Source organism: Schistocerca americana, chromosome 3 (assembly GCF_021461395.2).
Source record: "Schistocerca americana isolate TAMUIC-IGC-003095 chromosome 3, iqSchAmer2.1, whole genome shotgun sequence".
Lineage (NCBI taxonomy): Eukaryota > Metazoa > Arthropoda > Insecta > Orthoptera > Acrididae > Schistocerca > Schistocerca americana.
In genome coordinates, this window is record NC_060121.1 from 350,319,233 (window position 1) to 350,345,209 (window position 25,977).

Here is a 25,977-nt window from a genome sequence, read left to right on the forward strand (position 1 = left end):
CACATAAGTTAAAAAAAAAGACCCCCCCCCCCCCCCCCCCCCCCACACACACACACACACACACACACACACACACACACACACACACACACACACGAGATCGCGACTCCCGCATCTCGGACCGGAATGCAACTATCATGTTGGATGCAAGCAGCACTCTGGAGGAGGTGGAGAAGGGGAAGGGATAGTAGTGTGTGGGTGGGGAGAGAGATGAATGCATTCTACTGGAGTGTGCAGGGACTAAACTGCCAACAGGTGTGGTGTCAGGATGATGTGGGGCAGGGAGGTGTGGAAGAAAGGAGAGGAGTGGGGAAAGATGGGCAAATCCATTGGCAGAGGGCTGCAAATAAACAGGGTGGGAGATGAGAATGGGGAGGAGATGATAGCACAGACAGGGTGGAAACTGTTGGGTGGAGGATGTGGCGACAGTGTGTTACTGTAGGTTGAGATGGGAATAATTATGGGAACAGAGAATGTGTTGTAAAGATAAGTCCCATCTGCACAGTTCAGAAAAGCTGGTGGTGGTGGGAAGGATCCAGATGACTTTGGTAGTGAAGCAGCCATTGAAATCAAGTGTGTTGTGCTCTGCTGCATGTTGTGCCACACGGTGGTCTACTTTGCTCTTGGCCACAGTTCAGTGGTGGCTGTTCATGCTGGTTGACAGGTGGTTGGTAGTCATACCAATTTAAAAAGCTGCGTAATGATTGCAGCAGAGCTGGTAAATGACATGGTTGCTTTCACAGAAGGCCCGGCCCCTGATGGGGTAGGATAAACCTGTGATGGGACTGGAATAGGAAGTGCTGGGTGGGTGGATTGGGCAGGTTTTGTACCAGGGTCTTCCACAGGGATATGATGGATATGACCCTTGTGGCAAGGGGTTGGGGTTGCAAGTGGCACAGGGATGGACTACAATATTATGGAGGCTGGGTGGATGATAGAACACCACATTATGAGGGGTGGAATGTATCTCAGGTAGGATGCCCCTCATTTCAGGGCATGATGATAGATGATCAAAGCCCTGGTGAAGGATGTGGTTTAGCTCTTCCAGTCTGGGGAAGTACTGGGTAATGATGGGGACACTCCTTTGTGGGTGGTCCTTGGGGTTGGTGGGACGATTTGGGATGTGAGGGGAATGGCATGGGAGATTTGTTTTCTGTTTAGGTTGGTGGGATCTTGCCTGTCTGTGAAGGCCTTGATGGGATTCACAGCATACCAAGCAAGTATCCTTTTCCCTGGCTAAAACCAGTCCCACATCCTGGTTCTCAAATGCTGCCTAAACCACTTCATCTGGATCACACCCCTCCTTTCACAATGACCAACACCTTTTCAAATTTTGCCATTCCCTGGCCCTCACAAACCTGGTACTGCAAAAACACATCTCCATGGCACAGGCATCCCAGAACCACCTCAGCTCCCTTGACAAGATACTACTCTTCTGCAATCCCTACTCGATATACCACACTTCTGAAACTGAATTCCTTGCTCTTCGGCACCTGGAGGAGTATTCCAGACACCACCTCCATAACGTATCCAACCCGCCGACACCCTACTACTGTCACTATACAATACCTATTGTACCCACAATATTCCTCCTCATCCATCCCTCATAGCAGTTAAACCCTGCCTTGACATTTTTAATTGCCACATCCCCAAAAATTCCCTACCTACCAACTCTCCACCAAATCCAAGAGCCAAAACCTCCCTCGGCTCCACAGACATTTGTCCTCTCCAAAGGCCTCGGCTTCAGATTTACACCCAAATTTAACCATGCTGGACTTGTCAAAGACCTACTTTCCTCCTCTCAATCCCTGCAATGAAAGCACTTCTTAGCTGCCAATCTCTCCAACCAAAACCACCCTAACTCCAACATTGAACACTGCCTCTTCCAGTACCTGCAGAAGAAGGTTCCACCACTGATGTTATGAATCGCTGGGACTATCTGGCAGAAGGCCTCAGCCAATTATCTGACTACTACACCTACAAACTCTGCCAGAAGTCCAACACAAACTCCAGTCCCTGCTTAAAGCCTTAGCCCCTTCCCAGAAAATGTCCCCTAAATCCATTTCCCTCCTCACCCCTATTACACCCTACACACCCATCTTCTATATGCTCCCCAAAATCCACAAACCCAACAATTTTGGACACCCCATAGTGGCTGGTTATTGTGCCGTCACTGAAACAGTTTCAGTGCTTACTGACCAACATCTCCAACCAGTTGTCTGTAGCCTAGCCTCCCACATCAAAGATATCAACCATTTCTTTCACCAACTCTCCACCATCCCCATCCCTTTACCTCCTGGATCCCTATTCGTCACTGTTGACACCACCTCCCTATACACCAACATCCCTTATGCCCATAATCTTACTGCTATCGAACACTGCCTCATTCCTCATACACGTTACTAACTTTATCCTAACCCACAACTACTTCTCATTTGAAGGGAAGGTATATAAACAAATCTCTGGCACAGCCATGGTCACCAATATAGCACTCTCCTATCCCAACACTCCTATCCCAACACTCTCCTATCTTAGAAGAAAGATTAAGGAAAGGCAAACCTACGTTTCTAGCATTTGTAGGCTTAGAGAAAGCTTTTGACAATGTTGACTGGAATACTCTCTTTCAAATTCTAAAGGTGGCAGGGGTAAAATACAGGGAGCGAAAGGCTATTTACAATTTGTACAGAAACCAGATGGCAGTTATAAGAGTCGAGGGACATGAAAGGGAAGCAGTGGTTGGGAAGGGAGTAAGACAGGGTTGTAGCCTCTCCCCGATGTTGTTCAATCTGTATATTGAGCAAGCAGTAAAGGAAACAAAAGAAAAATTCGGAGTAGGTATTAAAATTCATGGAGAAGAAATAAAAACTTTGAGGTTCGCCGATGACATTGTAATTTTGTCAGAGACAGCAAAGGACTTGGAAGAGCAGTTGAATGGAATGGACAGTGTCTTGAAAGGAGGATATAAGATGAACATCAACAAAAGCAAAACAAGGATAATGGAATGTAGTCTAATTAAGTCGGGTGAAGCTGAGGGAATTAGATTAGGAAATGAGGCACTTAAAGTAGTAAAGGAGTTTTGCTATTTGGGGAGCAAAATAACTGATGATGGTCGAAGTAGAGAGGATATAAAATGTAGGATGGCAATGGCAAGAAAAGCGTTTCTGAAGAAGAGAAATTTGTTAACATCGAGTATTGATTTAAGTGTCAGGAAGTCATTTCTGAAACTATTCGTATGGAGTGTAGCCATGTATGGAAGTGAAACATGGACGATAAATAGTTTGGACAAGAAGAGAATAGAAGCTTTCGAAATGTGGTGCTACAGAAGAATGCTGAAGATTAGATGGGTAGATCACATAACTAATGAGGAAGTATTGAATAGGATTGGGGAGAAGAGAAGTTTGTGGCACAACTTGACCAGAAGAAGGGATCGGTTGGTAGGACATGTTCTGAGGCATCAAGGGATCACCAGTTTAGTATTGGAGGGCAGCGTGGAGGGTAAAAATCGTAGAGGGAGACCAAGAGATGAATACGCTAAGCAGATTCAGAAGGATGTAGGTTGCAGTAGGTACTGGGAGATGAAAAAGCTTGCACAGGATAGAGTAGCATGGAGAGCTGCATCAAACCAGTCTCAGGACTGAGGACCACAACAACAACATCCCAACATTTTTAGAGGATACCTTCCTAGCCTCACAAAACACCACACCCTTAGTCTGGTTCAGGTCCATTGATGATATCTTCATGATCTGCACTCAGGGTCGAGACACCCTATCTTCATTCCTTCACAGCCTCAACACCTCTCCCCTCCACTTCATGTGCTACTCCTCAACCCAGTGTGCCACCTTCGTAGTTGTTGAACTCCACCTCTGTGGTGGCTCCATCTGCACCTCTGTCCACAATGAACACACAAACCACCAACGCTACTTGCATTTTGACAGCTGTCTCCCTTTCACACCAAAAAGTCCCTCCCATACAGCCTGGCCACCTGTGGAAGGTGTATCTGCAGTAACAAGAACACCTGTGCTCAGTATGCTAGGGTCTCACGAAGGCCTTCAGGCAGGCAGTATCCCCCAGACCTAGTCAGTGAAAAGATGTCCTGTGCCATATCCCCTCAAACTCCCAATCCTCTCACCACCCTCAAGAACCAGCCACAAAGGTGTGACTCCCTCATCACCCAGTACCACCCCAGACTGGAACAACTGAACCTCATCCTTGTACTACATCCTTTGCCAGGGGTTTGATTACCTATCATGATACCCTGAAATGCGAAACATCCTGACTGTGATGCTTCCCACCCCTTCTAAAGTGGTGTTCTGTCACCCACCCAATCTTCACAACATCCTAGTCCATACCTATGCCACTCTCAATCCCAACCCCTTGCCACAAGGATCATGCCCCAGTGGGAAGCCCAGGTACAAAACCTGCCCAATCCACCCACCCAACACTTCCTTTTTAGTCCTGTCACAGGTTTATCCTACCCCGTCAGGGGCTGGGCTATCAATGAAAGCAGCCATATCATTTACAAGCTCTGCTGCAATCATTGCACAGCTTTTTATATTGGTATGACTACAAACCAGCTGTCCACCAGGATGAACAGCCACTAATGAACTTGGCTAGGACAAAGTAGACCACCATGTGACACAACATGCAGCTGAGCATAACACACTTTATTTCAATGGCTGCTTCACTACCCAAGCCATCTAGATCCTTCCCTCCATCACCAGCTTTTCTGAACTATGCAGATGGGACTTAACTTTACAACACATGCTCCACTCCCTTAATTATCCTGGCCTCAAGCAATGGTAACATACTGTCCCCAAACCCTCCACCCAACAGTTTTCACCTCTTCTGTCCTATCATCTCCTCCTCATTCTCACCTCCCACCATGTTTATTTGCAGCCCTCTGCCAACAGATTCGGCTATCTTTCCCCGCTCCTCTCCTTTTTTTTTTTTCTCCTTTTATTCCGCACCTCACTGCCCTGCAGCCTCCTGACACTGCACCTGTTGGCAGTCTAGTTCCTGCACACTCCACCAGAGAGTGTTCGTCTCTCTCCTCACCCATACACTACTATCCTGCCCCTTGCCTGCCCTCTCCAGATTGATGTTTGCAATCCATGTGGTAGTTGCAGTCTGGCAAGAGACACTGAAGCTGGTGATCGTGTGTGCATGAGGTTGGTTTGCTGGTGTGTGTGAATAGTATGTCTCTTTCTTTCACTGATTTTGAAGACTGTGGCAGAAGGATTTATGGAAGTGTCTTAATTGTGCTTGTTTTCAACTTGACATTTCTTCTTTACAGTAAGTAGCAATCTGTCTTCTCCTACATTATTGATATTCATACCTGGAGTTTCTATTGTTTAACTGTTACAGTAAACCTACTGGTGCTATTGTAAGTTTTAATTTTTATGTGACACTGATCATTGCAAATTTGTGCAATGTGTAGTGGTATGTGCCTCTAACATCAATATCAGAAAGAACAATAATTATAAGATAAATTAAGACATTCAGTTTTAATGTGTCCTTCGTGTCAATAGAGCTGATTATATAGTAAAAGCAAATGTGTACAGTATTGTGTATTTTAATACTTACATTGCTTATGACTGCCAGATGTGCCAGCATATCAAGAATTTTGAACCAAATGCCTATATTCTCTGCCCGCTCTGCAACTGTGCGTCTTGTTTCACACACAAACTTTTGTGCATCCAAACGAATTTCAACCCAGTTATTGAGGAGAGCAAACAATGGAGCAAGTGGAAATGCTGCTACAAATATTGTGATGAAACCAAACTGGAGTACTGCAATGGAAATTCTCTATATTAAATATGCTGAAGATAATTTAAGCTAATTACAAACATAGGTTCAAAAATGGTTCAAATGGCTCTGAGCACTATGGGACTTAACTTCTAAGGCCATCAGTCCCCTAGAACTTAGAACTACTTAAACCTAACTAACCTAAGGACATCACAAACATCCATGCCCGAGGCAGGATTTGAACCTGCGACCGTAGCGGTCGCGCGGTTCCAGACTGTAGCGCCTTTAACCGCTTGGCCACCACGGCCGGCTACAAACATAGGACTTAGATCACATTAAAATCAATAAAAATAAAACTACAACACTAAATAAAACTGCAACACTGATTGATGGTTATTTTATAAACAGATTAATTAAATATTAATGCCTATCTTTGACTGATATGCTAAATTATAATTTAACTGAGGAAAGTATAACTACATACATCAAATTCTCATGTGAAAATAGATGACTCTTTACACACTGCCCGACAAAAAGTTAAGCATCAAAATATGTCAATCTAACTACACACACACACACACACACACACACACACACACACACACACACACACACACACACACACAATCAAATTGGTGGGTATGTAAATGATTAGAGTTGCAATTATGTTTGTTGTAAGGCCTGAAAGTGTACATAAGGGGCATGAACCACATTGGATGTTGAGTGACCACAGTGAAGGACAGAGAGATGCCATGTACTCATGTGAAACAGCATTATCAACCTCTGACAGAATTTGAAAGGGCTCCATTTGGCTGGCTAGTTGAATCATGCAATATCCAAATTTTTCAGGCATTCAGATGTGACTGTGGCCTGAAGTTGGACTACATGGGAATGTTAGGGCAGGAGGCATACTCGGCTCCATGGTTCCAGTTGACTTTGTCTGACCACCACAAGGGAAGATCACAGTACTGTGTGCCTAGCATGTCATAACCCCTTCACATCTCTGCCTGCCATCTGAGAAAAAGTAATGGACTCACCGCAACATTCTGTGTCACCCCGCATCCCTGGTCAAAGACTAGTAGCAGCCAGACTGGGAAATTACTGTGCCATGCATAGGTTGCCACTAACACCTCAACACAAATGGATGTGTTTGGGGTGGTACCCTGACTGGTAAGCAGGGAATGCTAATTGAAGTGTTACAGTATGTTCATTGATGAATGGTGGTTCTGCACTGCCCTGGATGACCATCATCGGTGAGTATGGTGGCGACCTGGAAAGAGATCACATTCTTCCAATGTTATGGAGATGCACAGTGGTACTACTCCTGGTATCATGGTGTGGCCAACCATTGAGTATGACTGTAGACTGTGACATAGTTATTGAGGGAACTCTGATGGGAAACGGTACATCCTGGATCTTCATGTGTTACCTCTCATGTGACATCACGGTGCCATCTTCCAACAGGACAATGCTCATCCATTCATGGGACATGTCTCTGTGACTTGTATACAAAATGTTGAGTTACTTCTGTGGCCAGCATGATTCCCAGATCTGTCCCCAAAAGAACATGCATGGGTCCAACATGGATGTCAACTCTGTCCCAGTGCCAGTATCCTGAATATCCAGTGCCAGTTACAACCATTGGGTGCCAGCTTGCTTCATGAGAGGATATAGTGGCTTGACACCTTTCCGACCTAAATCAGGGCATGCATCCGGGTTAGAAGGGCTGCAACATCATACTGAGAAGTCGGCTCATACTGATAAGTTCTATATAAAATTGGCTCAGTTTTGTCATCACTGAAATAACATCACATATCCTCTCAAGTAATGAAATTTGGATGTGGAAAACTGTTCAAAATTACTTTAAATTTACATTTAACGACAATGCACAGTCTTTGTTTCTTTGTACTATTGCTAGTTATTGAAAAATTCATCAAGTTCCTGCCAGTCTTTAAATATATTGAAGTCAATACATTTATTTTAATCACATGAATAATTAAAGATCATTAGCACATGTAGCAGTTCTCTTGTTGAATCTGCCGACCAACCCTTGATCATTAACAAGATTTTATTTGTGTGTGTGTGTGTGTGTGTGTGTGTGTGTGTGTGTGTGTGTGTGTGTGTGTGTGTGTGTGTGCGCGCGCTTGGGGGCTTACTTGTTCTCAACAGTGAGGGTGCCCAAAGATTTCCTTAAATATATGAACATGTATAACAGGTTGTCCTATCACTTTTTACAATTTACTAAATCCTTTGATTTTGTCCTAACTTTTGGAGAACAAACCATTACTTCAAACATATTGTTTTATAAGATTAATGACAGAGAAAGAGGCTTACCCATTTCCAGATATTCTTGAAAAAGTCCTTCATTCTGTATAAGTTGGTAATCTTCTTCCCATCGGGTTTTGTGCTTCTTAGTAAGCTTAACCTGGAATATTTGAATCATCTTGAGTAGGATCATAATTGTGTTGCAAAACTACACAAGAAAAGCATAGAATGTATGTACAATGTATACACAGTAAATATATTGGAAGTATTTATTTACTGTAACTTATCTGAGACTTCCCACAAAATCTGATAGAGAAGTCTTACAAATAATGATAAAAGAAGAAAAATGTTTTACATTTTCTTAAATAGCTACCAGAAGTCAACTTTCATGACAGCCATAACAATCATGCCTAACTGCATTTTTTTATTTCCAATACATGTGAGATCATTAGACGAAATATTGTTTAGAATGTTTGAGACTCTTATCACAAGTATCTATAATATGTTGCCTGTATGTTACAGTCTACGTAGTAGTTGTGGACATATATCTGTCCTCTATCAGTCTCTAAAAACAGACAATTCCCATTTATATAAAGGAAACGAACCACCACAACTGTATTGTCAAAGAAATTTTTCAAGCAACTAGTTTGCCCAACACTCACAACACTTACGCCATCTTCAGCTCCACTATAAACGAAAAGAGCATTTTCATTCCTTGGCCCATGTATTGTAGAACTCATGTAACACTAGTTGTCATGGACTGCATACATCATGAGTGTATAATCTACAATGTGTTGTCACCAATGTCCCCGTTAACAGTTATATAATCCTTATCCATGTCACACCTCAAGTATGCTTGGTGTTTATTAACACTGAACAGAAGCTAATGAAAGTTGTTACTACCAATGTAATGGCTCACTTGTTTCTTGTGCCACCATGCTTTCAACTTTGGGACAAGTATTTCTTGTGCATTGTTTATTATCTGCTTTCCAATCATTATGACAGCTAATTGCTGTGCTAATTCAATCAGACATCCTCCAGCACTGCACTAGAAAAAGAGAAGGTAGTATTATATATAAGCAGTTTCCTGGAAGCATTTATACACATTACAGATATCAAAATTGTAAATCAAAACTTATATCCAGTGTACATATCTTTTGCTCTGTATTTTATTTGCATTTGCTACATACTTTATGAATTTAAGAATTTATTATGCTCTGTCCAAGCGAACTTGAGGCAAGATTTTACAGACTATAATGAGTTATGAAAAGAAATTAGTATTAAAATTAAATATATATTTTGTAACAATATTGTTAAAAGGAAAGTTGCTACTCACCGTAAAGCAGAGGTGCTGAGTCGCAGATAGGTACAACAAAAAGACTGTCACAAATATAGCTTTTAGCCAGTAAGGCCTTCTTCAAAATTAGACGACACACACACACACACACACACACACACACACACACACACACACACACACACACACACACACACACACGACTGCAGTCTAATTCTGACCTTAATGGCCGAAAGCTGTATTTGTGACAGTGTTTTTGTTGTGCCTATCTGTGACTCAGCACCTTACATTCCATCATGGATTTTCCATTGTTACAGCAAATATAAATCTGTTGGCGAAATGGAAGGGAAAAAAAATTACACAACACTGAAGGAATATTTAATGCCTATCAGATATAAGGAGGCAGTAAGAAACACCTAAACCAACAACAACTCTCATAATATCTACAGAACAACATCACATAGAGAAATGGAAAAACAGAATGTGGAAACATCAAGCCGTGCATTAACAGAGAAGCAACAGAAGCTGTAGAGAAGAAGAAGAAGAAGAAGAAGAAGAAGAAGAAGAAGAAGAATGCTCTCAGTATATGGTATGATGAAATAGAGAATCCTAAATCTGTATTTGACTCCGTGTCAAGGGGGTATGTGTGAGAAGGACTGGTAGGAAAGAGGGCATCAATGAAATTGATAAATGTCGTAAACAGTGCGTATGAACTAGCAGGGGGAGTGATTTGCATTGATGGTGAAAAATCAGGAGAATTGCAAGTGGGAAAAGAAATCAAGCAAGGTGAATAGCCTCAGCCCCTTATTCTATATCATCTTTCTAGGTGAAGTAATAAAAGTATGCAAGCATCAAACCCACAGAACAAACATCATAATGTGGAGACTATGACCGATCTATCTGCAATTTGCAGATGATACAGTATTGATGGCTGACACACCGGAAGGACTTCAGCAGGCTGTAGTGGAATATTATGAAGAACTGAAGAGGAAGGGAATGATGGTGAATGTGGAGAAAAACAAAGTAATGTGGCTTTCAAAACAGAAAGAACTCTATATACTCTGTAATACTCTTTTGAAAAAATAGACCATTTTGAATATCTCGGCACCATATTAAGTAGTGATGGGAAAACAGAACAAAAGGTGCTAAATACAACTAAGAAACCAGTCTTAGCTTAGTGTAAGATGAATAACACAATAGTAGGGAAGAGAGAGAGAGAGAGAGAGAGAGAGAGAGAGAGAGAGAGAGAGAGAGAGAGAGAGAGAGAGAGAATGAAAATTTACAATACTTATTATTTTCAGTCATAATGGCTACATTTGTGAACCATGACTGTGTGGGATAATTATTTATTTGTAATTTCTGCTACCAGTCACTTATTTTTTTTGTTTTATGTTTAATCTAATATAATACAATGTGTTTCAAACATGTTCTGTTCATCATCAGGTGTTTATACATACATACATACATAAAGAGAAAAGTTACTTAAAAATAAATTATCTGAAGCTAAATTAACCTGCAATTTTTTGCCCATTGCTCATTTCTCACTACTGTAGTGGCTGGTGTGGCATTGGGTGGGGGGGGTGGGGGGGGGGAGGGAGAGGGAGACAGTGGATGGCCAAAAATTGATGACAGTGATGTCTTCTACTGGTTTTTCTTGTCTTCTAATGTATGACATCACCGCATATATAGGATGCAGATAGTTTTGCAGCAGTCGTGTGTTGCGACAATTGTGTGAAAGACTTTTATGACAGTTGATCACTTATGATTTCATCACCTTGTAGCTTCACTTGCATCACTGGTGTAATGGTGGAGCTGTTGAGTAACTTTACACTATTGCACAACAAGAAAAACCAGCAGAAGACATCACTGACTTTGATTTCTGGCCATCCACTGCCTCCCTCCCCCCAAAATGCCACACCAGCCACTACAGTAACAAACAATGGACAGAAAGTTCTAGGTTAATTCAGTTTAGGACAATTTATTTTTAAGTAAAATTTCTCTGTATGTATGTATGTATAAACACCTAATGAACAAGTCATGTTCCTAACACATTGTATTATATTTGATTAAACATAGAACAAAAAAATAAAAGTGACTGGTAGCAGAAATTACAAATAAATAATTTACAATGCAATTATGGCTCCAATTACAGCATGTGGTATGGAGAAACATCTAATGTGGTTTGCTGCCACAAAAGGAAGTTTGTGAGAAGCACAGTAGGAAAGACCAGAAGACTGAGTTAGAAATTGAAGAACTTGAGAAGAGACTGGGCAGAAGATGGTTCGATGAACTCTCTGCCAAGCACTTAATTGTGAATTGCATGTAGTCATGTAGATGTAGACGTAGATGCAGAAGAAAGTAATGAGTATGGTGGCTGAGGAGCACCAGTTGGGTGGTATTGGCATGTTGCAAGACTGGGAGAGGAAAGAAAAGCTAAATAAGCATTTGAACTGCATGTGCAGGGAGGTGCTGGATGATAAAAACTCTTCATCTCATGCAAGAACAGGGTCAAGAAACTGGGACAAAGGCATGAGTGTGGAAGAATTGGACAGGACAAGGTTACCCAATGATTGAAATCATAAGGGAACTGAAGAAGAAGAAGAAGTAGTAGTAGTAGTAGTAGTAGGTGGTGTTATGTGCATCATGCACCAATCCGTTATATAAGAGTGGTTGCCTTTCCCTTGTTTTACGTATTTTTCCATCCAGGAATCTCCTTTACTGTTACATCTTCTGTCTATACATATATAAATTGAAGCCCACATCACAGTTTTCGTTTCTGTATTTGGGCCAATATCAGGAACTACTACAGGGCTATTGATACAGTTTTTGCTAATAGTCTGACAGATTAACGAGGAATACATTGCAAACTACAGGTCATATTCTGTCTTCTGAATAATTATTTGGTCATGAGAGAAGAGCAGAGTATTTTTATGTGCACCTGTGTGTCCTGTTATTAATCCGAGACTTTGGTAAAGTTCTTGAATCAATTGTCTAACAATGTAATCCAAAAATATAATGAAATTGCCCCCGAAGTATCTACAACAGCATGGCTTGCAAGGCTACTCAACAGCAGTACCAGGTTGGCCTGAGCTAATGCTACCGGGCAGCCTGTATGGACTACTGCCAATTCCTCAATAACATGGTAAGCTGGACATCTCACATAGTAATCAGATGAAAACAGAGCTTTCAGTACTTAGTTAATGTTTAAGGGGTGTGAAAGGAAAAGCAGGAAATGGTCACACAGTAAATGTAGCTTGTGCTGGACTGGTGTTGGCTTTCAGCTACTATTATTGTGACAGGATGTCACTACAAACTTCAGTAGTATGGACTAGACAATATTTGTGGCTCACGAGAACTTTCCTGGCATGCGCACTATAAATCATTCCAGATATACGAAAGTGATGATATTCAGTTACCTTACATTAGTCTCAGAATTTAAATCTGAATTCTATGCAGTGGTCCTAAAAAAATTACTGCTATGCCACACAAGTTGTGCAGTTGCAGATACTTTGTGCTAACTGTGTGAAGCTGGGGCAAGTTGGTTGTTCAATATATTGTTGGAATACATTGACTGACAGTGGAAATGGGAACTTTATCAAAGTGTCAGATTACTAATAGGATACATAGATGATGATCAAATAATTATTCAAAAGTCAGAAAATGACCTCCAGATTGCAATGATGATGATGAGGTCCCATACTCCAAGGAGTGTAGGGAACGATGCGGGAGACCCACACGGCTGACTAGGCAAGGTCCTAGCGGAGGTGGTTTGCCATTGCCTTCCTCCGACCGTAGTGGGGATGAATGACGATGACTACGACGACGACGACGACGACGACGACGACGACGACGACGACGACGACACAACACCCAGTCGTCTCGAGGCAGGGAAAATCCCTGACCCCGCTGGGAATCGAACCCGGGACCCCTGTGCGCACGAAGTGAGAATGCTACCACAAGACCACGGGCTGCGGACACCAATACATCACCTAAATCAAATGTGTAAGAACTAACATTTAGAAATTTCAGTAAAAATTCAAAGTATTGGCCTTTGAGGGGAAATTTCCAGTTAGCTTCAGAACAGTACTATATGAACAATCAATAGAACCAATAGCACATTTCAGATTTACACTGTGATGTTAGCTACAAATATCAAAATGATCACTGGTAAATTACTTAAGTTTCAAATGACATGTGATGCATACATGGAACACTGCATGACAAAACAAGGGAGGATACAAAGTTTAAAATTTTACACAGTAATGATTACTGCTATTTTGAAATACTGAAGCAAATTTTAGACATTAACTAAGGAGGACAAAAGAAGAACACAGCCAGTACAAATGAAATATTTAAAGAACGTCGAAGACATACTCTCAGAGATTAAAGAAGAAGAACTTTTAAGTAATCAATTATAAGCCAACAGGGAAGAGAGACATAGGACAACCAAGGAACAGATGGCTTCAGTGGAGACAAAACAGTTTGTAAGCCAGCTTCATGAAGTGAAGAAGAAGAAGAAGAAGAAGAAGAAACTTGTCATGTTTTTTACATTTTAAGAAAAAATTAGGTACTCACATCTTCATTCCTGAGTTTCAGTATTTTAGTGTAGTTTCCAGGATAACCAACAAAACGACCCTTGAAAAATGCTATGTAAAATATTGATGAGTAGAAATTCACAAACTGGAAAATGAACACTTTGAATGTTAGATTGTCATCAAATTCTGTCTGTGTACGATGCATTTCTGAAACAAAATGAAGAATTTTTTCAAGCTGATGTTCTCAGTAAAACTGTTAAATTTTAGTAGAAATCAATCACATCTGAATAATGCAATGCAACTTTCAAACACATTGTTGCTTTATTGTATACATTTATGCAGTTATTTCAAAATTCAACAAGCAAGTTTATGTGTCATCATTTAAAAACAGAGTCTTAATAGAGAAATTTAATGCTATATTTATTTAAGAAACTCTGAAAGAAATGGCTGTTTCCCACAAAAACATGAAAACAGGAAGCGCAAAATTTAGCTAAATTTATCAGAATAAAGGTTTTACATTAAAATAATATCATAACTTTTCATGTGATTGCATAGTAACATCTTCAAAGTATGCACACTAAATTATTGATGGAATCACTAAGAAGTTACTACAAATTGTGAAAACAGTTATGAGGGTTGATAAGGGCTCGCCCAATCAACAATAAATTACTGTATCAACAATTTGTGGAAGAATTGTTGAGTTGTTTGAGGTAACAGGTACATTGATAAAAAGCTCCAGCTATTAGTTATAGCTTTGTAAGTCATTTTACAGTGGGCACTTTGTCCTGAAATAACATTTCTTTAATCCTCAATAAGATGAAATATAAAACTATTCTTTGGATATAGAGATTTCTACTCCATACTACATTTAGCATCTTGCCTGTGCAGGGTTTTCATTGCATTATGATGCCTGGAATTAAAACTTTTGAAATTAATCCATAGTTTACCTTTACCTGTTATGCCAGCAGGAACATGAAGCAGATCTCTTCAGCAATGCACTGTGATAATTATACTGCTTCATGTTCTCTGTGGTATTCCACATAAGAAATAAGGATTATTATTTAGAACGAGAGACAATACCAGCAAATGAACTGAGTTATCTCCCATTTTAACCATAATGTATAGTACATCCCTTTAACAGAAAATTGTGCACAGTGGTTGTGAGAAAGCACGTCACACATGATCCACGAAAATTTCATACAATGTCATTGACATCCATCTCTTCTATAATATCAGGACATGCTCTGAGCTCAAACATAATAATGTACCTCAAACCGAATGACCTCCTTAATGCCACCCACAACAGATTTAGAAAACATCATATGAAACCCAATTCACACTTTTCTCACATGATATCCTGAAAGCCAAGGATCAAGGCAATATGGTGGATGCAGCATTTTTTGACTTCTGAAAACCATTTGGCTTGGTTCCATTTCAATAAGTATTAAAGTAAGTCTGATCATATGAGGTATCAAACAAAATTTGTGACCGTACTGAGGATTTATTGGTAGGGAACAGACACCGCATTGTGCTGTAGACCCACTGTTAGAAGTAGAAGCAATTTTGCGGCTGGATCAGGGAAATATATTGGGACCTACAGTTCATGTTGTATAAAATGATGTGGCACACATTACTAATACCAGTCTCTGTTTGCAGTTACCTATAAAGAAAGGATGCGTGAAAAAAGCTGTGCAAATACCCAGTCACATCTTGGTAAGATTTCAAAGTGGTGCAAAGGTTGGCAAATTGTTTTAAATGTACAGAAGTGTGAAATTATGCACTTCACAAAACACTGGAGTATCCTATGACTACAACACCAATTGTTCACAGCTCTTCGGGCTCTTTCTTGCAACCTCATATCCAAGCTTCCCTAGCATTGTATAAACCATAGCTCAAATTTTTTCACTGCAAATCCTCCTCTACTCGATTTTTCCATTTTGCATTATGTCTTCGTTTTTTCCCCTTGTATGGAGGTTGCCAACAAAGTGCTTCTGTCAGCCATCAGTCATCCCTAATCTCATTACAATCCCACACCATTTTAGACAATGTTTTTCTGCTTTTTGGGTGATGTAAGTGGGAATTTTCATTCACTTCTTGATTTTGTTATTTGGGTTTTCTCTCGTTTTGAAACTCTAAGACTACTACTCAAAAAATTCATTTGGATAACTTCAAGTATCGTTCAATGTTATGTCAATTCTCAATATCTGGCTCCATATAAGCAAATGCTTAATATTGTTAATTCATATCAGTTTTTTGTCTTTTTTAATTTGGTCTAACCAAAGGGTGGAAGTTAGCTTATTGATTGATTATTTGGCTTGGTTGACCCCTGCCTTACTTATTATACTGGAACCTTGAGCTGAAACTATAACTCCCAGATACTTATTCTTTTGCTGTATCTCTAGTAGTTCCATCTATGATAATGTCATGATGATACTTCCCACAGAGATATTTTTCGTTTTAGAAAAATTTATTGATAATTCTGCCTTACTGCATGTGTATGATTTTGTTAATAATGTACTCTATATCATATTATCTGCAGGCAATGTACTTTGATCATCACTGAATAATAAAATTGATGTGTAACCCCATCTATGTCTACACTCATTTCTGAACACTTTTTCATCAATTCATTAAGACCTTTTTACAAGGTGTACAACTTTGCTTTCACTGTTTGCCAATATGTGGTGACAACGGTAAGTAACGGTCAAAAGAAACAGATCACAGACATGAGGCAGTTAGCTTGGACCTTTGTCAACACAACCTCATTCAAACGTTAGTCGATTTGTGTCTGCATCATAAAGTTGTTCTTGATTGAAAATATCAGTTTACAAACCTAATTCTCGTCATTTGTGGGAGGCGTTACTGGTTTGTTTCAATGTGAAGAAAACAGCAGCTGAGTCTCATCGAATGCTCTAAAGTACATATGGTAAGGACGATATTAGTGGTTTCAACACTTCAAGAACGGTATTTTAACGTCGTAGACTGGCATAGTGGTGGAAGAGAGAATGTTTCTGAAGATGCAGAACTGGACACATTGCTGAGTGAAGACTTGTGTCAAACTCAAGACGATTTGGCATGATTAGTGGGAGTGACACAGCAAGCCATTTCAAAACGTCTCAAGGCTATGGGCATGATTCAGGAAGAAGGAACTTAGGTCCCAAGTGAGTAGAAACCAAGAGATGTTGAACAGCATTTGTGTGTTTGTGAACAGTTGCTTCAGAGGCAAAAATGGAAGAGATTTCTGCATCGCATTGTGACCGGGGACGAAAAATGGGTTCATTACGATAACCCTAAACACAAAAAATCATGGGGGTATCCTGGCCATGCTTCCACATCGACGGCCAAACTGAATATTCACGGGTCCAAGATCATGCTCTGCATTTGCTGGGACCAGCTCGGCGTCATGTACTATGAGGTGTTAAAACCAAGTTAAACAATCACAGGTGCTGGTTATCAAATGCAATTAATGTGTTTGAGCAGAGCTTTAAAAGATAAAAGGCCGCAATATAGCAAGAGGCACGATAAAGTGATTTTGCAGCACGACAACACTCGACTCCATGTTGCAAAAGAGGTCAAAACGTACTTGGAAATGTTAAAATGGGAAGTCCTACCCCACCCACCATATTCTCCAGACATTGCTCCCTCTGACTATCACCTATTTAGATCAATGGCGCATGGCTTGGCTGACCAACACTTCCGATCTTTTGAAGAAGTCACAAATTGGATCGATTTGTGGGTAGCTTCAATAGATGAACAATCTTTTCGATACTTGATTTGTACACTGCCCAAAAGATGGGAGAAAGTAGTGGCCAGCAATGGAAAATACTTTGAATGATACATGTGTACCCAATTAGTTTCATTAAAGCCTCAAATGTTGGGGGGACAATTGCAGAAGTAAAGTTGTAATTATTGTCTCTGATCCCTAGTAAACATGCAAACACATTTAATCACAGCAACACACATTTTTATTTAATTTTTTTTTTTTATTTGGGGAGGGGGCAGAGGAGGGCTGCGGCCATCATACGCTCCATATGCCATGGTAATGGGAAGAAACCCTGGTATGAGGGAGGCCTATAATATATTCTGCAGGGGTTTGCAGAGTATGTACGTAGAAGTAGATGCAGACATAGAAATGGGTATAATGGGTCTCTCAGTGGTGTGTACAGCAGTAGAGTTCTATTATTTCAATCTGGCACTGTATGATTTTTTTTTTCTTTTAAAATACTGTGTTTATCTCTCAATGCTCAATGATTATTGTACAATTTAAAAAAATACTCAAGCTACTAGAACAACTCAAAGTTACTATGGTGCAACACGTTGAATGGGTCATCTACACTTCAGCTTCTGTAAGAAGGGTGGACATGTGAATTATTCAGGGAAATATACAAAGCAGCACAAATCTGATAACATACTGTCTTAAAGACAAATACTATAGCTTAACATTTTTCGTAACATCTACCATGAATCAAGGGATTTTTTAGCATAAAGTAATAACTATCCCTCAGCTCACTCTTGTGTAATATTTATAGCATGCCGATGTGACATGCTGTTGTGACAGTCCCCAACGCAGTGCTGTTTACAATTAGAATGAAACTTTCAGAACTGATAAGTAACTGTCCCTCCCTTTGCCTTCACATTTAAAACTGGTGCAGGAAATTTTTTTCACCACCAGGCTTGACTTTGATACTTGCGGGATGAGGTTTACAGTGACTCCAGTTATGAAGGTGGGAATTTCAGACAAAATGTTTGTTCTTTTGAGTTTTCTTTTATTTGGCCTTTCCTTTGTTCTTTTCTCTTTTCACCAACGTATGCAACCTGTGATGAAGGTAAAGTCTGAGCTGGGGTTGGTGGGCTTGTTAAGCATTTTCAGCCCATCAATTTACTTTGATACTGACACACCTGGAAGATTAATATGGGATAACGGCCTCCGACTTCTAGAAATGCTGCAAATGATGAAATAATAAGCAAATTTTGCAATCCAAATGTGTTCCGTGTTGAAACTTTCAACTTCAGGACACTTTCACTTGCTTTTTCAGATCTCAACATCATGAGGCTCATAGGATACTGGAAAACCATCAAATCTGGGAAAAGGATAAGATAGAAAAGCATGTATCAGTACTCATGTTGGATTGATACTTTACTTTAATGGCACAGTGTTTGCTGTTTTGGGCCAAAATTAAGAAAATGCAGCTACTTTCATACACCATGGATTCATAAATTAAGGAAAAATACTGGTAACTCTAAAAGTTGTCAGTTGCACATCATTAAATTTGACAGAAGTGAACAATATCTGACATGTTGTTAGTAAAACAAGAAAACATCATTACAGTTGATTTATTTTTATTCAAACATAGGAGCTGTTTGAAACATACAAAATTAATGTGCCATTTTAGTATCATACAAACAACATCTATGCACAGTGTGGTGTTTCTGTTAGTTTTTAAATAATGTGTATGATTGTACTAGCCGAGAATGTTGTTGTCCTCTAACTCTGAACTGCTGCATGTTTAGCTAAAACTGTGTAACTTGACTTACTTAGAACTACTACTATGTTGCAGTAGTAATTGTGCTGGAACCTGTAAACTTTGATATATTGTGACTTTTTCCTAAATAATAAAAACTGTTTCTTCTGACAACAGTTATATTGCATCTTCCATTACAGTTAACAGCTGTATAGGAAACTGCATATACAGTTAGCGCAATGTAAAATGGACTTTATCTGACAGTAAGTAGCAACAGTTCTACATGCACTGACAGCTAACTGAGGGTCACATGTATTCTGTGACTTCAGCAATATTGTCATGGCATGCCCTTTTATTCACGGCACACCCCATTTTCAAGATGGGACATCATAGCAAAAAATAACTGCCAAGCTAGAAGACACTGCAATGCATAGTTTAGCTGCCATTTTTGTCCCACCTTGAAGATGCAAGGCATCCATTAGTACCCACTTACATGCACAAACATAATGAAATTTCCCAAAAGTTGCTGATTCTAAGCTACTTAACTAACAAAAATTTTAATGGTCACGATCATCATTCATTGATTATGTTGATGTGGGGTAACATATCAGTTTACCAAAGGGATATATTACACCACAGTTGTGTAATTATCCTGAACTGCAATACAGCACACAGCAATGTGTGATGTGGTTAATGATAGTTTCTAATGAACTATAGAAGAAGCTTGCCACTTGAGATTCTTCAGAGTGGTCAGCTACTCCCCATTCTTGATCGTCACCTATCCACCTCCATCCTAATGCTTTCCTTTCAGTGATTTTCCACACCTTTCCTCCATTCTGATAACATCTCTCCTTTCCCAGGAAAAAGCTCATGATTCCTACCATCTGGCAAATGAGGTTGATAGGATAAAAAAGAGCAGTTAAAAAGAAGACAAACACTTGAGGAAAAAAATTCTAATTAATAATAAAAAAAGTACAAAAACTAGTTGAACAGTCATGCCAGAGAAAACCAAGCGGTTAGGTAAGTTTGCAAATTGCAACTTCACAGGCTAAATGTTCAAATAACCTGTTCATTAGACCAACAGGTGAGGAAGACCAGGTGACAAAATATTTACTGACTACCTAACCGCCAAGAGAGATCTGCAAACAAATGCTTGACCAGAGAGACAGACACCAGAAGAAACAACCAAAAACTTCTCTAACAAATAATTGGCTGGTCCTTAAATGTGAACCCAATCAAAAGAAGTGTCCATTTATAGTGTGACAAGCTATTACCCTTGGCTGTGCTCACATATCAGTAGTTCTGTTATGATAAGCGATGGTAAGTAAGATGCTGTACATGCAGTAACATTAGCTACTCTCATCTGTCTGCCTGCTTTGGTGAGCACAGTTTCCGCAGGATAATCTTACCATAATTTGTAGTGATCTGATTGGCTACTTGCCTTTCTAAAATGCACCAAAACTGCACTATTAATGGCCTCAGTAAGATCCATACTCATTGTTGCTCTCACTCACTGTGACTGCAAGAAGGTTCAACACTCAGAGCATAGTAACATTCCTGACTTACAATCCAGAGGAAGTTAGGAAGAAATTTCTCAGGTGCATGAGACACCAACAAAATGTTTGAAAAGTTCTCAGATATTTTTAACTGTTGTTTTCAAACAGCATTTTCCCTCGAATCACAGGTTCTAAAGAACACAAGTCTAAAAGCAAAAAGTGGATAACGTGAGGCATAAAAATCTCAAACAACATGCAAAGAGAACTGCCTAGTTGCAGAAAAAGCCTCCACATGTTCATTCTCCTCAAGTTGCATTACAAAATACATTCAGCCATGTAGAAAAGCCATACATCAGAAAAAAAATAGTGGCCAATGATAAAGTTATGTCAGAGACAAAAAATAAAAGCAAAGTAGTCTGGAAAGTAATAAATTATGAAGGCAATAGTAAAAAGGAACAAGGCAATAACTTATCCCCAAAGGGCTATAATTCTCTTGAAGTGATAGTATACAGACAATACAAAAGATATGATTTGTAATAAGAGAGGTAGCCCAAGCATCCACCAGAACAAATTGAAGTCTTGTCTCCTCATGCTCTATCTCTATGAAACAACCCTATGAAATTATTCACATAGCAAAAGCTTCAAAAAATATGTGCTTGGTAATGGATGGTACTCCAGACGTAATCATAAATAAATGTATTATAAATATTGAAACACCCCTTTCAGATATAATCAACTTGTCCTCTTCACTAGGGAGCTTTCCCAACTGTCTTAAACTTGCCAAAGTGATCCCTCTTTATCATCAGGTTTTGCAAGAATCGCTGTAAAAATTGTGTATGAGGATGTGCTGGAAGTAACGCGTGTGAACTTTTTATGTGAGAACTCTTAAAGCCTTTTAAATAAAAACAAACATTATTAACATTGAAACTTCCTGGCAGATTAAAACTGTGTGCCCGACCGAGACTCGAACTTGGGACATTGCACACATTTATTCTTCATGACTACATTTTTATAGCCCTCTTCCATGAGATGGCTTGAAATTGTAGTATGTAGCATGGCAGATTGTAACATAACTATGTCAGTACCTGAGAAACAGAATGTTGTAATTCAGTTTCTAATTCAAAGAGTTCATCTACACATGGTGCACCTTCTCCTTCAGTATGGCAATGCCAGTTAACACCCAAGCACTGCGACATCAACAGTCCAACATTCTTGTGTTGACTGTCCTTTATCATACTACTTACAGTCCCAACTTGGTCTCGTGTGATTTTCAACTGTTTCCAAAACTTAAAGAAGACCGTTAAGGACTTCACTTTTTGGTAGTGATGAAGCGGCAAAAGCAGAGATGAAATTGTGGTTCCATCAACAAAATCAAACATTCTACAGTGACAACATCAGTCCCTCATTGGAAGAAATGGGTTCATAGTCAGGATGATTGTTGAGAAACAAAAATGGAGATGTGAAGAATGAAGAGGTAGAATGTGAATACAGTTTCTTTGCTTAAAAAGCTTTAAAAAAATTGGAGGCATTACTTTTTAGGATGCCTTATGTAACAGATTGATCATCATCATCTAAAACTGTTGTTGACAACTTACCCCATGTTGTGAGACGATAAGCAAGCTTCTCATAAACACGGCTCATGACCATTATAAGAATTAAATTCACCACGGCACCTGTAAGGTTGGCTATGGCCTGTGCCTGTGATCTGAGGGTTGCATTTTGGAACAGTGGAATAGACACAAGCACTCTGTATATTATGATGGCAATAATGAAAATTATAACCAGGGACATCTGAAACAGAATAAAATTACAAACTACAATATCATATTACCACTGATATAATTTTTGTAGGGAAGATATTTTCTGCACCTACCAACGAATACAAATAGACCCTTTTTTTAAAAAAAAAGTAAATAATAATAATAATACTCAAACTATATCAGATGCATGTTAAATATTTTATATTTGTTTAATTTATTATTTAAATACACACAAAAATAACAGGAATATTAAAAGTCAGATATGAGATATTCACTGAATATTTGCACTGGGGGTTACAAGATGGAGTCCTCATGAGAGCAGATACTGCAGCGTACCAAGAGAGCATAAACAAATTTAGATTTCTGGGCTTTCTACACTGCTGGCCAATACAAGCACTACACCAGGAAAGACAGAAAACAAGAAAATTAGTTTGGTGCTCAGAGCTGCCATTTCTGGAAGCAACAATAGCTCTAACTCTGCTGGGCATCAAGCCAAAGTTAGCTAGGATGTCAGCCCATGCTGCAACAAACTACACACCAGAGGTGCTAGTGAGTGGAGGAGTGCAGGTTTCTTGGTAACCATGGCAAGATGTTTTCAGTTTTGTGAAAGATCTGTAAAATGTGATGGCCAGAATAACAAATTAACACCCTCTCATACGGAGATAGGTCTTGAACATATAAGCAACATCTTACCTTGTTGAAAAACAGTCATGGAGACTCCAAAGACGGTGCACAACCACTGGCCTTAACTCGCCACAAATGTAACTGATGCTATCCAAATTAGTGTCTAAGTGAACCAGATGTGATCTTGTGTATCCCATGGAAACTCATACCATCATGCTATATGCTGGGTCCACACAATGACAACACATACATTCTGGCAATATTTGTTCACTTTGGGACCTTCACACATGTATATGTGATGCATATGCATGTTTTCATTTTGCCTCTGCTACTGAACCTCTTCCTTATTCTTTAAAGGTTTTCTCATTACTTGATTTTTATTGTACATATACATAGCCTGTTTAGCATATGCTTATTTTAGATCATAACAGCAAATGTAAGTTTTCCTCTTAATGGTTTATAGGTACTGCTTTGATATTTCTATTTTGATCTGTAAGTGATACAACCATACATCTGGTTATTTATTATTTTTCCTTTTTTCTCTTTTTGTAGAAAATCTAATGATGCCCTAAAAAGGCAAAACATGTCACTAAATAATAATTATTACAACCAAGACTGTTTTACTTGAAAATAATCTTTATACAGATGATGAACCAGATAGCCTGAAGGAAAATTTTATATAGATACACAAACTACGCAATATCTAAATTGGTGTAACAGGGAATTGTGGCTGGTTGAGCAATTGGAAAATAAAAGGTGAAGCAACTCCTCTGGACACACATCAAAATCTTCTACCTGACATACCAATGAGGGGACTAGATATCACACAGAAGTTGGCTGCAGCCCTCATGGCTTGATTTAAAACACACGGCAATAAATATATGACAGAGAGGGACGTGTTAAGGGCATGACAATCATTATGACCTAATTTTGTACAAGTGCTTAATTATTATTGCTGACCTCTATAATGACATTCTGTCTTCTATTATAAAGAATATGATGTATTAATTGCCTTGTAAGAATGCCTTGGAAGGCAGCACAATGAAATGAGAGGGGTATACCTGAAATAAACAAAACTGAGCAAAGGAAGCCACACACTTGCAGATTATTGGTAATCACATACGGTCACATTTAACACTTAATAAAAAGCATTATCTTCTTGGATTTCACTAGAGTGATATCTGAACTGATAGCGCAGAAATGACGGAGTCATGTGTCACTGGCAGCAGTGGGAAAATAAGTGTTGATTATGAGGTGGCTAATAATGAGATAAGGAGGGCTGATAGAGTGGGAGCAGTGCTGGGGTAGCCAGCTTTTTGTAGAAATTCTTCTATGAGCTAGACTACGCACACACGCTGCCAGGATTGGAGTTCAGCAGTTGAACTGGGGTGGGGGTTATGCTGGGTGGTGTGGGTGGAAGGAGAAAGAGGCAGGAAGCAGGAAGAGGGTTGGAGATAGGTAGCTAACAGATCAGAGGGAGGCAACAGATGTGCATCATAGGACAGCATGAGGGAGGGATGGCAAGTACATGGGCTGGGAATGTGACAAACAGGCAACAAAGACAGTGAGTTGCGGCACATGATGAGGATGATGTGGAGGCATGGATATGGAGGGGCTGACGGGACAGGGAAAGGGAAACTATTTGGTAGAAGTTATATGAGAGAGAGAGAGAGAGAGAGAGAGAGAGAGAGAGAGAGAGAGAGAGAGAGAGAGAGTAGATTAACAGAGACTGAGGTCAGGTGGATTATGGAAGTGGTGCGTTGCAAGAATAATTCCCATCTACATAGTTCAGAAAAGCTGGTGCTGGAAGGAAAGCTCCAAATGGGACACGTTGTGAAGCACAGATTGAACTCTCAAAGCTTCAGGATATTGGGAAACGAAATTCTCATCATTGTGCCACCCATGGGTAACAAATGGGTTTGGGTTTTTGGGAGGTTAAAAAGGTTCCCTACGAGGGCCCATAAACAGATTGGCATGGGGAGTGGGTCGATGGGTGACTGTGGCCATTCCATGGATTTGTTTATAAACCTTCCTCCAAAGGAAATGTAGAAGTGTGTGAGAATGTAATTGGTAAGGTGAGGTAGTGGGCTTGGAGCCAGAAGGACAATGGGATAGGTATTGTTTGATAGCAGCAAAGCCTTGAGCATGAGGGATGTTGGTATATAGGGAGGAGACATCAACAGTATCAGAAAGGAATCCCAGCAGTAATGGAGTGGGATGGTTGAGAATTGGTGAAGGAAGTGATTGGTCTCTGAGGCTAAGCTGTGGGAAATTGGCAGTTTGTGACAGCCTTCTGTTAGCTACACACTGTGATTCATTGTGACAATGGTGGAGTCTTTGTCTATGGGAGGATGATTAAATCAAGGTCTGTTTTGAGTTTGCAAATGTCTGTCCTTTTTCTGTCAAGAAGTTTGTCTTCTTGGGAAGCCAAATCGGAGATTTCCAATGCCATATCATTACACACTCCTAATTCTCCCTCCATTCCTAAGAATCACTTAGTATCACCCCTAATGGATTGGAGCAGATGAACCACACACTTTGCCAGGGTGCTGCCTGGAAATGAGGGACAGCCTTTCCATGATTCTTCCCACATCTCCTAAAGCAGTATTCTGTTGTCCACTCAACCTGTACAACATCCTGCTCCATCCCTATGCCACTCCCACTCCCTGTGGAAGACACAGATGCAAGACCTGCCCAATTCACTCACCGAGAACATCCTATTCCAGTCCTGTCACAGGCTTCTCCTATCCCATGAAAGGCAGGGCGACCTGTGAAAGCAGCTATGTCATATAC

The 25,977-nt window shown here is 39.9% G+C and overlaps 1 protein-coding gene across 1 annotated transcript in view; it reads right to left on the bottom strand.

Annotated features, from left to right (window-relative positions):
* The window catches only part of LOC124607238 (anoctamin-7-like), a 96,890-nt gene that overhangs the window by 16,280 nt on the left and 54,633 nt on the right, over positions 1 to 25,977 (bottom strand). Inside the window, exons 8-12 of the mRNA XM_047139510.1 lie at positions 22,396 to 22,591; positions 13,883 to 14,049; positions 8,930 to 9,058; positions 8,080 to 8,170; positions 5,584 to 5,789 (exon numbers count right to left, since the gene is read on the bottom strand). Coding sequence (XP_046995466.1) covers positions 5,584 to 5,789; positions 8,080 to 8,170; positions 8,930 to 9,058; positions 13,883 to 14,049; positions 22,396 to 22,591 — 789 coding nt within the window. The remainder of the gene's footprint in view (positions 1 to 5,583; positions 5,790 to 8,079; positions 8,171 to 8,929; positions 9,059 to 13,882; positions 14,050 to 22,395; positions 22,592 to 25,977) is intronic.